Genomic DNA, 13,738 nt, shown 5'->3' with positions numbered 1-13,738 from the left:
GGGGGAAGGAGCAGAAGGGATTTGATAAATCTACCCACCTGGAAATGAGAATTGTTGTTTACTTGACAGGCGCCTGTTTCATTTACCCACAAGAGGGTGCAGAATAAAACCTTTTCTAAGTTTTCAATCAGGAGGAACATGTGAGAAAAAGATAAAAATGCAGACCTTCTTGGGGGGCCTGGGTGACTCAGTCAAACATCTGACTTCAGCTCAAGTCATGATCTCACTTCGTGAGTTCGAGCCCCACATCAGGCTCTGCACTCACATCGTGGAGCCTGCTTGGGATTCTCTTTCCTTCTCTCTCTCTCTGCCCTTCCCCAACTCAAGCTTTCTCTCACTCTCTCTCTCTCTCCCTCTCTCTCTCTCTCTCTCTCTCTCTCTCTCTCTTTCTCTTTCTCTCTCTCTGTCAAAATAAATAAACTTTAAAAAAGTGTTTTAAAAATGCAGACATTCTTCAGCAGACATTGCTTGCACTTTGGTGGAGGATGAAAGCCATAATCCGTTCCCCAAAAAGAAATCCTAGTTTAAAAAATACTTCTTTCTCAAAAGCCTGCCATCGCATATTTGCTATATTTGTTCCTACTTTGTTTGCAGAAGGTTTTAAGGGCGTATGATGTAATGAAGTAAATAGTGTTTTGTGGTCAAAAATTAAATAGGTCTTTTGTATTTTAGGTCTTACAAGAGTGCCAAGGTGTGGTGAGCCTTGGGAGTCTGTGTGTTTTAACTGGAAGGCGGTGAGGAAGATGAGGGGAAACATTCTAGCTCCTTCCTGAATATAATTACAAGCCAGAATCCCTCAATAGTTTTGTGTGTCCACTAACTTGAAATAAAAATAAATAGATTTTTTTCCCCCAACAATGTATTGCAGGGCCCTGGTCGCATCTCAGATGGAGCCGACATTTGCCAGGAGCGTTTTCCCTTGTTTTGATGAGCCAGCTCTAAAAGCAACCTTTAATATTACAATTATTCACCATCCCAGCTACGTGGCCCTTTCCAATATGCCAAAGCTAGGTAAGTATTATTTCCTGTCATCATACAGGTGTAAATATTCTTTATACCTATGCATGTATATCGACGGACCTGCAGATATATGTGTATACACACACATACATGTATTTTTAACTCTTTAATAGCTTTTATAGCAAAGGCTTTTCGAGGCCACATGTTGGCAGTGGATTGTAAGTGGGGAGCGCAGTCACATGGGGTGTGTATCGGTACCTGCATCTTGGAGATGATAAATCCTGGTTTTCTTCGCACTGGAAGCTGGGGATGCCGTTTCTTCTTCTGCTTTGGCAGCCTGTTGGCCCCCTAGTTTGGACTTCGAAATTGATCGTTAGTGATAACAAGCTAGCTGACTTAGGCTGAGTCTGGTACACAGATGGGTTTCATTTGGCTCGCGTGATTTTTTCCCCCCTTCTGATTGAACTTTTAAAAATCCAGAGATTTCTTGTAAAAATCAAGAGTTTTACTCCCTTGTAAACTTAGAAGATCTTACAGCACAGGGCCTGCAGCTCCTTTGTGACAATAGTTACAGCTCATGACACACTGTCCCCTGTAGGTGCCCTCTCCCCCCAGACTTGCTGTGGTCCCCGCCAGTCCCTGTTATGTTTGCCAGCCTGATACCTGCTCTCAGCTTAAAGCTGAGAGGCCAGATTGCCTCTACTGAGGACCTCGCCGAAAGCTAGCAATGGCAGAAGTACCCTTCCCTGACCTACCGTGCACTCTAGATTAAGTGTCATGCGAGGTGGCCTGGTCGACAGAACAGTAGAAGTGGATGGAAAAGCCAAGAGATGGGTGGGAGGCGCCACTTAAAGTGCCCATGGACTTGGTCCTCAGTCAAGACCATGCTATTCAAGACACTGATTCAGAGCAAAGATGCTATCCTTAGACCTTCCCAGTGTGGTTTGTTTTTAAATGTTTATTTATTTATTTTGAGAGACAGAGAGAGAGACAGTGAGCGCAAGTGGGGCAGGGGGAGAGAGAGAGGGGGGGGGGGGGGGGGGGGGGGGGGGGGGGGGGGGGGGGGGGGGGGGGGGGGGGGGGGGGGGGGGGGGGGGGGGGGAGAGAGAGATTTCAAGCAGGTCCCACACTATCAGCACCGAGCCTGATGCACTGCTCGATCTCACGAACCATGAGATTGTGACCTGAGATGAAATCAAGAGTCAGGTGCTTAACTGACTGAGCTCCCCTAGGTGCCCACCGTTTGTTTTTAATTGAAGTACGGTTGACATACAAGATTCCATTGGTTTCAGGTGTACGCCCCGATGATTTGATAATTATGTAACATTACACAATGCTCACCATACAAGATTAGGGCTTCTAAAAAAACGTTTATTTATTTTTGAGAGAGAGAGAGAGAGAGAAAATATGCAAGCAAGGGAGGGGCAGAGAGAGAGAGAGACAAAGAGAGAGCGAAACACAGATTCTGAAACAGGCTCCAGGCTCTGAGCTGTCCGCACAGAGCCCGGCTCAGGGCTCGAACTCAGGAACTGTGAGATCACGACCTGAGCCGAAGCCACATACCTAACCAACTGAGCCACTGACTGTTGTTGACAGTCTTCTCTGTGCTGTACATTCTTTCCCCGTGGAATTGGTTTTCTAACCTGGGAGTCTGAGGCTCTTAGTCTCCTTCACCCATTTTGCTCACCTCCCTAGCCCCCTCCCCACTGGCAACCACCACCATTTTATTTTCTGTATTTATGAGTCTGTTTGTGCTTTTTTTGTTTGTTCACGTGTTTTGCTTTTTAGATTTCACATGTCAGTGAAGTCGTATGGTATTTGTCTTTCCCTGACTTCATATGGTTTTGACAGGCTTAGGGGTACGGAAAGCCACACTGGTGGACCGTGGGTGACCATCGACTCCACAGATTGTTTAAAGGTAGCGCTTGTTGCTTAGGTTTAACAATGATTTGGACTAAAATCAATTTCCGCAGGTCAGTCTGAAAAAGGAGACGTGAATGGAAGCATGTGGACCGTTACCACCTTTTCCACCACACCGCACATGCCAACTTATTTAGTCGCATTGGCCATATGTGACTATGACCACATCAGCAGAACTGAAAGGGGCCAGGAGGTGAGTGAGGAAGGTTCTGAAGGTAAGGGTGCCTTCATACTGGCCGCAGACGATCCATCCATTCCTTCTGCATCAAGGGGTTATGCCCACATATACCGTCGTCACCTCCTGGTGGCCCCTCTGACTTTTTCCAATCCCGTTGAAACTCGTAGGGTGGCTTTGCAGATGGGACGCAATGGTTCTCCCTTTCGGCTCTGTAGAAAGGCTGCACTCAAGGTACGTTCTGAGCCCCTCTTCCTGGGCTGTTGGCACCTTTCAGAAGACAGGGCAACTATCCAAGGGTCCAGCTCCTGGGACAGCCCAGGCACCAACCAACCAGGATGGACACCAGCTGGGAACAACTGTAATGGCGGACGTAGTGCTGCAGGCTAGGTATTGCCCTTCTAGAAGGAGCCCTGCTCTTCAACTCTGAGACACAGGGCACCTCCCCAGAGTTGTGTGAAGTGGGCATTTTCACCCGGTTCTACCTTCATCACATAATAATCCTTTAGGAACGGAGCACCCAGGTGGGTCAGTCACTTGGGCGGCATCAAACTCTTGATCTCAGCTCAGGTCATGACCTCATGGTCCGTGAGTTTGAGCCCTGAGTAGTTGGACTCAGTGTGGACAGTGTGGAGCCTGCTCGGGGACCCTCTCTCTCCCCTACACCCTGTCCTTCCCCCACTCTCTCTTTTTCTCTCTCTTTCAAAATGAAAAAAAATAAACTTAAAAAAATGATTCTTCAGGGAAATACCAGGGTTAGGGTGACAGCACTTTACACGCTGGTTCACTGCCTCCTCTGCCGTGTGGAGGGAAGCCCGGCCAGTTCCTTAGGCTCGGTTCTCGCCGGATCGACTCCACGGAGCTGAGGAAAATCAGGGCCCCACAGTCCTATCTGAGACTCTCTCCGGGGCCCGCCCCAGACCTTCCAGGCTTGTCCCTCTGACTTGTGGAGATAACAAAGCTTTGGATGAGCCAAGTCTGTCGCCTGGGGGAGAATCACTCAGCTGCTCCTCCGAAGGATGAATTAAGAACACCACGGTTGGATGGAGCCCACAGCTTATCTTCCTCAACTGTTGGCTCCAGCCTGGAGAATCGCTGGTAGAACTTGATATCCACAGATGGAACACAGGCCACATTCGGGACGCATACCGATGAATCTTGGGCACAATTTTGTTAAAAAAAATTTTTTTAATGTTCATTTATTTTTTTTTTGAGAGAGAGAGAGAGAGTGGGTGAGCAGGGTAGGAGCAGAGAGAAAGGGAGACACAGAATCCAAAGCAGGCCCCAGGCTCTGAGCTGTCAGCACAGAGCCCAACATGGGGCTCAATCCCATGAACCGTGAGATCATGACCTGAGCCCCAAAGCTCAACCAAGTAAACCACCCAGGTGCCCGCTCGGGCACGATTTAGAAGCCTGTGCTTTGTGTGTGGCATGAAGGAGCAGAGCCCCAGAGCTAATGAGTGACCCAAGGGGGTGCATCAGCATCCACATCTCAAGTGGCTTGCTGATCTCAATGCGGCCATACTGCAACCGCGTCTTATAAAAGAGTCAGATCTGTTTCTTGGTGAAAGACAGCCCTGCCAAGAACACCAGCTGCCGTTGGAGGCAGAGACAAAATGGAACATGCCTGAGAAAGTCATGTTCTTAGCCAGTGAATTGAAATTTGGGATGAGTTTATCAGTGGAATGCTGCATTTGGCTGTGACTCAGCTCTGCAAAGGGAAGGAGTCCGTTATATTCTATAGCAGAGCCAGAATGGGCTCTTGGAATAGCATCCAGAGTATATATGGAAAAGTTGGTTATTAAATTAGGAGAGAAAAATTTAGTGAAGTTGAACATGTAGTTAATCCTTGACATGAGGATAAAATGTGGAAACATGTAAGTAAGGTTGGAAATCATATATATATATTTTGTTGTTTATTTGTTTTTGAGAGAGAGAGAGAGAGAAAGCAAATATGAGTGAGGGAGGGGTAGAGAGAGAGAGGGAGACATAGAATCTGAAGCAGGCTCCAGGCTCTGAGCTGTCGGTATGAAGCCCAATGCAGGACTCGAACCTACGAACCATGAGATCATGACCTGAACCAAAGTCGGACGCCCAACCGACTGAGCCCCCAGGAAACCACATATTTTGAACAGAGCTTAGTACACACAGGCACGTGTAAAGATACTCCTCTCATAGGTGGTGAGGTCCACAGGCGCACACTGGCAGACCAGACGTTTTGAAGGATCTATAGGGCCACATCTCCAAAGTGTTCATCACTGTTTTGTGTTCCTGGTGGCCCAGCTGGGGGGCTCCCTGCTCCTTCCCACACAGGGTGAAATCTCCATCATTTGCCTCCCCTTCTGCTTGTAGAATGGTAATTTATGGGAGGAGCTTTGGGAACTGTGAGTGAAACATACAAGGGTTTGGTTATTTTCCAAAAGGTTACAGTGACAATGCACACATCTTGAATGTGGACAGTGCGGACTCTTCTTTCTACTCAGCAGTTTAGGCTTTGCTTCAGCAATCTTCTCCTGGCTTCCGGAGTTAGAAATTGGGGGAGGGAAGAGAAGGTGGGTAAGTGTATTACAGGGGCAGGGCTGAACCCTGGGGCCTCCTTCCCAGGGTAAGGAGGGGGAGGAGAACGAGGTAGGAGGTCTCAAAAACAGGTGGTTGCATTTTGTGAAAAGGGAACATTCCTGAAGACCTCACGTAATGCAGCAGTCACATAATTCAAGACAAAATTTCCAGCAGAAATAAAAGCAAAGTAAGGTAGATGTGTTCTTGGGCCGCAGCAATCTGCAAATACCGTTGCTCTGCTTTTCATTTTCCTAGCATTCTCTCTAATGCTTTGCAGAGAACCCTTTCGCAAATGGACTGTATGCACATCAGGACAATTATCCTCATGCCCTCCTCGCTAACGTTTGTAACAAGGTTATTGAGTTTCATCCACGTTCTGTGGCATGAATGCTAGCGACTCCATTAAAAAGTGCTCTGGTGGTACTGGTCTGACATAGCTAGTGATTTCGTATTAAAATAACAATTAATGGAAGGATAAGAGCAAATTAGCCACCGAAGTCGCACACGTAAACTCCTGAGTCCCCAAAGAACAGCGCAGTTCTAGCACAATAACAAAACGCGGCAAGGCTTTCTCTTTACCTGCTCCAGAGGAAGGGTCTTAAACAGAATATCATTTACTTGTCCAACAACTGTAAAATCGTAAGACTTTTGATGAACGTTTTTAAATCAGGGGAATTATTGAAAATGTTGAAAACAAGATCACGCTGTTAATGATTTTAGCATTGAAAATGTCAACAAACCATTTTAAATTTGCATGATTGAGTCTGTATTTTCTGTAGGGGTAGGTAACCATCCCCCCACACCATATGGATTATTTCTGAATTCCAAAAGTTACACATGTTACTGTGAAGAAAAAAAAAACCTGAAATAACACCCTTTCCAGAGACTCACTGGTCACATCGTAGTGATGAGCCTTCTGGACTTTCTCCAGAGCATGCATACGTTTTCGGCTGACCTTGAAGAACACAGATTTCAACTGAGCAGGTCTATATACACACAGGTTTAAGAAAAAAAATTTTTAACGTTTATTTATTTTTGAAAGAGAGATACAGTGTGGGAGCAGGGTAGGGACAGAGAAAGAGGGAGACACAGAATCCGAAACAGGCTCCAGGCTCTGAGCTGTTGGCACAGAGCCTGACACGGGGCTTGAACTCACAAACCATGAAGTCATGACCTGAGCTGAAGTGGGACGTTTAACTAATTGAGCCACCCAGGTGTCCTCAGATTTTTTTTTTATAGTGCAGCACTCTAAGTGTATTTTCTCTTTCTTACATTTTTTTCTTTTTTCCTTTATTGTATTTTATTATTTTTTTAATATTTATTTTTGAGATAGAGACAGAGACAGAGCATGAATGGATGAAGGGCAGAGAGAGGGAGACAGAATCAGAAGTAGGCTCCGGGCTCTGAGCTGTCAGCACAGAGGCTGATGCAGGGCTCGTACGCAGGAGCCGTGAGGTCACGACCTGAGCTGAACTTGGACACTTAACCAACTGAGTCACGCAGGTGCCCTAACTTCCTTATGATTTTCTTTTAACATAACATTTGCTTTTTCTTTTTACTACCTTACTTTATTGTAAGTTTACAATATATGATACATATACAAAATATGCATTAACTGACTGTTTACATGACCGGTAAAAACATCTGGTCAACAGTAGGCTGTTGGCATTGAGGTTTTTGGGGAGTCAAAAGTTAAGGTTATATACAGGTTTTTGATTGCATTGGGTCGGTGCCCTTAATCTGCATGTTGTTCAGAGTTTGTCAACTGTCAACATTTCATCCTGCAGCTTCTTCTGGAAAGGTAAGTCTCTGACTCTAGAACATCGGGGAACTGGTGCATGCAGGCTGCGTCTTTCCCAAGTTCACTACCACTTTCCCTCATCACTGCTTAATTGTTTTTGATTCAGATACGCATCTGGGCCCGGAAAGATGCCATCGCAAATGGAAACGCAGACTTCGCTTTGAACATCACAGGTCCTATCTTCTCTTTTCTGGAAGAGTTATTTAATATTAGTTACCCTCTTCCGAAAACAGGTGAGCTGTCTTCTGTTCCAATGCATTTGGTTGCCTGTTATCGGGGGCCCTGGGCTAAGGTCAAGGGTACACGGATGAGCCTCCAAGGAGCCACTGTCGCCATTTAGCTGCTGTTTTGGAGGCAGCCCTGTGGGTGTCTCATCCGTAAGTTCCACACCTTCCTGAACACAGAGGAGCCCGTCTGTGATTTCTCTGTACCCGCAGGTTTCCCAGGACTTAGCTTCCTCCTGGGTATTCCCTGCCAGCCTCTCCCCTGCGGAAGCTGCTCTCTCTCTTGCATTCTGTCCTTTCCTCTCCCAGGGCATGTGTGTCATAACACTGCTCTGGATCTTTCCAGCGGGCCTACATGAGTTACTCCATTTCCCGTGAAGAACAAAGGTTTTTTTTGTTTGTTTGGCAGTGGTTTTGGGGGGGGGGGTTGAGGTTTGTCTGTCTGTGTTTTTTTCAATATTCTTTAGCTGTCATTGGATTAGGACGTGGGGGTCCTTTCTGTTGTATAAACTTGGAATCACGGGTGAGCACGATATGATCCTTGAGGACATACGTAAACATTCTGTTGCTCCTAGATCGGTACAGATCTGCCCTTCTAACTGGGTTGAGACCCTCTGCTCAGAAAGTCGTCCGGTGTCTTCTCCGTCTCCGCTGAGGGTATAGTGTAAATGTATTTTGTTCCTCTGACATATTCTGTGAAGTCTTGGAAAAAGTATGCTCTGCCGAGACCGGCTGATGGTGGAAGAGACTAGGAAGTAATTATCCGAGCGCTCAGGCCTCGTGAACTGAACACGGGCAAGTCAGGGGCCTGGGCAGCTCGGCCTCTGGCTGGGGAGGAGTGGGGACTGAACCCGGCTTGCCCCATCAGGGATCCTGCAAGGACAGGGATCCTGTCCTTGGGAGTTGGAGGCATCAGAAGCCTGGGCTTGGAGACTTCTGTGGCTGGAAGATCCCACGAGGACACTTGTCTAGGCGAGAAAAGTTCCGTTTGTCTTTAGTTACATAAGGGACAGTCCAGAGTTACCCTCCATTCCGTTCCGTAAAGCACCTCCTCCATCCAATTAGTCTCCTCGTCATTATCTGCATCCCTCCCGCCCCGGGCCCCACCCTCCCCACTGCACAGCACCACCACACCCACCTCTGCAGCCCTCCCCTGGCCCCACCGCCTTCCCCAGGGCCCCCTCGGTTCTGTCTTCCATACTGAGGAGCCGGGGATCTTTCCAGAGCAGAATCTGACAGCCATGTTACTGGAATGTTACATATTGCTGTCCTCTGTAAAGCCTCTCTGTGGCGTCCTGATGCCCTGAGGATAAAGTCCAAACTCTGTGCCCTGTCTTTACAACAGTGCATCTCTGGCCAGACTCTCGGGCTTTTGGCAATCCCTCAGAGTTGCAAAAATGCTCTAGCATCTGCTCTGTCCCCTCCTCCACCTCCCTCTTCTCCTCTCCCTCAGGCTCTTGCACGTGGACTCTGTACATCCTGCAGTGCGGTCTACCCAACTTGTTAATTCGTGTATTTCTCAACTCGGTGCCTCCTCTTCTAGGAAGCTTTCCCTGATTCCCTTTTCCTCATGCTTCCACAGCATCCTATACGCCCCTCCATTTGAGCTCCTGACTTAACTAGATCCTCTCTGTCTCCCTCATTATCAAGAGGAACTTGGGTTCAGGATCTGCCTTGTCTTTTTCTATATGCACACAGAGCCTATTGATACTGCTTCTTTCAGAATGGTAGACAGTAACCTTTTTTTTTTTTTTAATGTTTATTTTGAGAGAGAGACACACACACAGAATCTGAAGCAGGCTCCAGGCTCTGAGCTGTCAGCACAGAGCCTGACACAGGGCTCAAATTCACGAACCTCGAGATAATGACCTGAGCCAAAGTCAGGCGTTTAACCAACTGAGCTATCCAGGCACTCCTGGCTGTTAGAAGATTTGAATGACAACTTCTAGGTTTTAATTATGCTTTTAACTTTAAACAATAGTGTCCTAACTATATATATTACACATCCCCACATGATTTGTATTTCTGTAAGAATGAAACTCAGGTGCAATATAAATCATGAAGCAGTGAAATAATGACCATAATCAATGAGAATCTACTGAGCAAATACTGGTGACCTATTACTTTTCTAGGTGATTTTTCATTGCAAAAGAAGTAGGTGTCTGGGGATCTCTGAGTAGCTGAGTTGGGGTGATGCCTTCAATATGTAGAAACAAAAGCAACAAATCACCAAGTAAGGGGTACTGTACTGGCTAAGTAAAAATCATAAAAGAAAGAGGGTTAAGAACCGGTAATGGGAGTAGCCAACATATATAAAGAACATCTACACATAAATAAGGAAAATATAGTAGACAAAAATAAAAGACACCTGGATAGATGTAATACAGAAAAAGGAGCACATGGAGCTGATAAACTTATGAAGAGATATTGAGCCTCATTAGTAATCTGAGAAATGAATGTCCAAGGCCACGGGGAGGCCCCATTTTATACCTATTCACTTACCAAAAGTAGGCATCTGATAGATGCCAAATTTTAGAAAATGGAAGGGAGCGTCAGTTGTTACAATACCTTTGAAACCAACAAACTTATTATCTTGCAGTTTGGTTATTAAAATACCTTAAAACCCAGGGGTGCCTGGGTGGCTCAGTCAGACAAGCATCTGACTTCGGCTCAGGTGATGATCTCACAGTTATTGAGCTGGAGGCCTGTGTTGGGCTGAGTGCTGACAGCTCAGAACCTGGAGCTGCTTCAGGTTCTGTGTCTCCCTCTCCCTCTGCCCCTCCCCTACTCACACTCTGTCTCTCTGTCTCTCAAAAATAAATAAATATTAAAATTTTTTTAATTAAGAAAAAGAATACCATAAAAACCAATAATGCCATTTCTAAATATATCTCCAAGAGGAATTTGATCCCTTATGTACCAGAAGACAAGTGCAAGAATGTTCATAGCTACAGTTTTTTTAATTTGTAATGTTTTTATTTATTTTTGAGAGAGAGAGAGAGACAGCGTGAGCAGGGGATGGTCAGAGAGAGAAGGAGTCACAGGATCTGAAGACAGGCTCCAGGCTCTGAGCTAGCAGTCAGCACAGAACCCAACACAGGGCTCGAACCTACGAACCGTGAGATCATGACCTGAGCCGAAATTGGACGCTTAACTGACTGAGCCACCCAGGCACCCCAATAACTGCAGTTTTTATAATAGCCCCAGACTGAAGGCAACCAAAACAGTCATCAACAGGAGAATGGATGGATAAATTACAGTTCATTCACACAGTGAAAAACTCTCTAGCATTGAAAGTGAAACACTTTTTCTAAAGTTAAAAAAAAACAAAACAAAACCTAAACATGGGGCACCTGGGTGGCTCAGTTGGTTAAACATTCTACTCTTTATTAAAGCTCAGGTCATGATCTCACAGTTTCTGGGATCAAGCCCCATGTCAGGCTCTGTTCTCCTCTCTCTCTCTATCTCTCTCTCTCTCTCTGTCTCTCTGTCTCTCTGTCCCTCCTCTCTCTCTCTCTCTTTCTCAAAATGTATAAATTAGCATTAAAAAACCCCACAAAACTTGAGGACAGTGACTTACCCTCTGGAAGAATGCACTGATGGGTAAGTTAAGAGGAAGCACAAAGAAAGCTGTACGTCAGTGGTTCTCCAACTCCAGCATGCACTGGGACCACCAGGAAGGCTTGTGAAAGCACAGAGTGTTGCTGCTGTCCCAAGGATTTCTGATGCAGTAGGTCTGCAGCTGGCCCTGCAGCTTCCATTTCTAATAGGTTCCCAGGCAGTGCTGATGATGTTGGTCTGGGGATCACAGGATGAGTTATTAATAATATTCTCAACTAGGGGTTGGCAAACTATCAAATATGGTCCCCACTGCCTTTTTCTATACAGCCCACTAAGAGTCGTTTTTACATTTTTAAATGGTTTTTAAAAATCAAAAGAAGACTATTTTGTTGACACGTGACAGTTATATGAAAGTCCAAGTCCAAGGTCCATAAATAAAGAGCCAAAGTTGGACGCTCAAGCAACTATGCCACCAAGGAGCCCCTGCTTCTTTATTTTTAATGAAAATGGAACCGTAGTTTGAATCTGTTCTTTGAATGACTTTTTGTTTGTTGGTTGGTTTTGAAAGGTTGCTAGTATATGTAGCAACATGGTCCAGATAACTAAATATTCTTTTGTAATGTCATTTTTATTTTATTTTTAGAGTGCATGAGAGAGAGAGAGAGAGAGAGAGAGAGAGAGAGAAAGTGCATGCACATGCACACGAGTTGGGGAGAGGGACCAAGGGAGAGGGGAAGAGAGAATCTTAAGCAGCCTCCATGCCCAGCACAGAGCCTATGGTAGGACTCCATCTCAGGAGCTCTGAGATCCTGACCTGAGCCTAGGAGTCGGATGCTTAACTGACTTGGGCCCCTCAGGCACCCCTATATTGTCATTTTTAAAACAGAATGCCTAAAAATTGATTTGACAAAAAAACTTATTTTGTGGTTGAACATTTGGACTAAGTTGCTTACAAAACAATTTGACAAAGTAACTTATTTAATCCTCTGTGGTTGAACATCTGGACTAAGTCTACCCTCCCCTCCATTTTGAGCTACTTTAAAAACACTAAAGAGGTGCGCCTGGGTGGCTCAGTCGGTTAAATGTCTGGCTTCAGCTCAGGTCGTGATCTCATGGTTCGTGGGTTTGAATCCCACGTCGGGCTCTGTGCTGACAGCTCAGAGCCTGGAGCCTGTTTCAGATTCTGTGTCTCCCTCTCTCTCTCTGCCCCTCCCTTACTCGTGCTCTGTCTCTCTCTGTCTCAAAAATAAATAAACTATATTAAAAAAATTTAAATGAAAACACTAAAGAAAACATAAGGAATGTGTACAGATACCCATACTATTTGCTCTACTGTCAATTCCAAAAGTTGAATAACTTAACCAAAGGGTAGGAACATTTTTAAAAATTGTGAAGCATTTTGCTAAATGGTCCTTCCAGGATTGTAGCAGTTCACACCCTTATCAACAGGCTATATGCCAGTTTTCCTTGACCTAATTATAAATACCAATACTCACAGTACTAATTATTATTCTCACACATTTGAAAAATTAAGTTCTATCATTGTTTAAATTTTTGTTTCTGATAATTAATGAAGTTGAATGTGTCAAGTAAGATTTTTGGCTATTTGAATTATTTATTCAGTTAACAGTTTTTGTTTTTTAAAAAATTTTAATTTGTTAGTTTTTTTTTAAATATTAAGAAAAAAGCATTGTCTGGTTGTTTGTGAAATATGCTGCAAATATTTTTCCCAGCTTGTGGCTTGCCTTTCATATTTGTTTGCAGTATCTTTTGGTGAACTAAAATATTTCATTTTAACTAGATTATTTTTTAGAGCGGTTGCAGGTTTATAGGAAAATTACACAGAAAGTGTAGGGTTTTCCCATTTACCTCCTCTCCTCCTAACGCCCAGTCTATCCTACTGTACATACACACACATATATGTGTATATCCTGTGCCATTAGAGTGGCACATTTGTTACAGTTGATGAGCCAATATTGATGCAGTATCATTCTTTAAAGCCTACAGGTTACATTAGATTTCACTCTCGATATTGGACATTCTATGAATTTGCACAAATGTACAATGACATGTGTCCAAAATTACAGTATTCTACAGAATAGCTTCACTGTCATAAAAATCCCCTGTGCCCCACTTATGCATCCCTCTCCTTCTCCCCAGAGTCCTGTCTCTCTGGTTTTACCTTTTCTATAAGTAAAACCTTGGACTGCAAGTAACTTGTTCTGTGAGTGTTCCACAAGACGAGCAAACATTTCTAATACATTTTAACTTGATAAACGAGCGATGTCTTACAATACGAGTAGTATGTGATGCCGAACATCACAGGATCACGGATGAGCCAGCGGTTCTTCAAATTCACTTAATATACAAGTGTTTTAGATTACAAGCATGTTTCCGAAATAAATTATGCTCGCAAACCAAAGTTTTACTGTAGTTGGAATAGTAACGTGTGTAGCTTTTCCCTACTGGCCTCTTTTGCTTAGCAATCTGCGTGTAAAGTTCCTCTATGATCTCTCATAGTTGGATAGTTCATTTTTT

At 44.7% G+C, this 13,738-nt stretch overlaps 1 protein-coding gene across 1 annotated transcript in view; it reads left to right on the top strand.

The window, feature by feature from the left end:
* Positions 1–13,738, top strand: part of LVRN (laeverin) — a 68,726-nt gene that overhangs the window by 18,060 nt on the left and 36,928 nt on the right. The window contains exons 5-7 of the mRNA XM_029941138.1: positions 869–1,011; positions 2,934–3,073; positions 7,522–7,648. Of these exons, the coding sequence (XP_029796998.1) occupies positions 869–1,011; positions 2,934–3,073; positions 7,522–7,648 (410 nt within the window). The remainder of the gene's footprint in view (positions 1–868; positions 1,012–2,933; positions 3,074–7,521; positions 7,649–13,738) is intronic.

This window comes from Suricata suricatta, chromosome 6 (genome assembly GCF_006229205.1).
Source record: "Suricata suricatta isolate VVHF042 chromosome 6, meerkat_22Aug2017_6uvM2_HiC, whole genome shotgun sequence".
NCBI classification, from domain to species: Eukaryota; Metazoa; Chordata; class Mammalia; order Carnivora; family Herpestidae; genus Suricata; species Suricata suricatta.
This window is presented reverse-complemented; position numbering and strand designations above follow the sequence as displayed.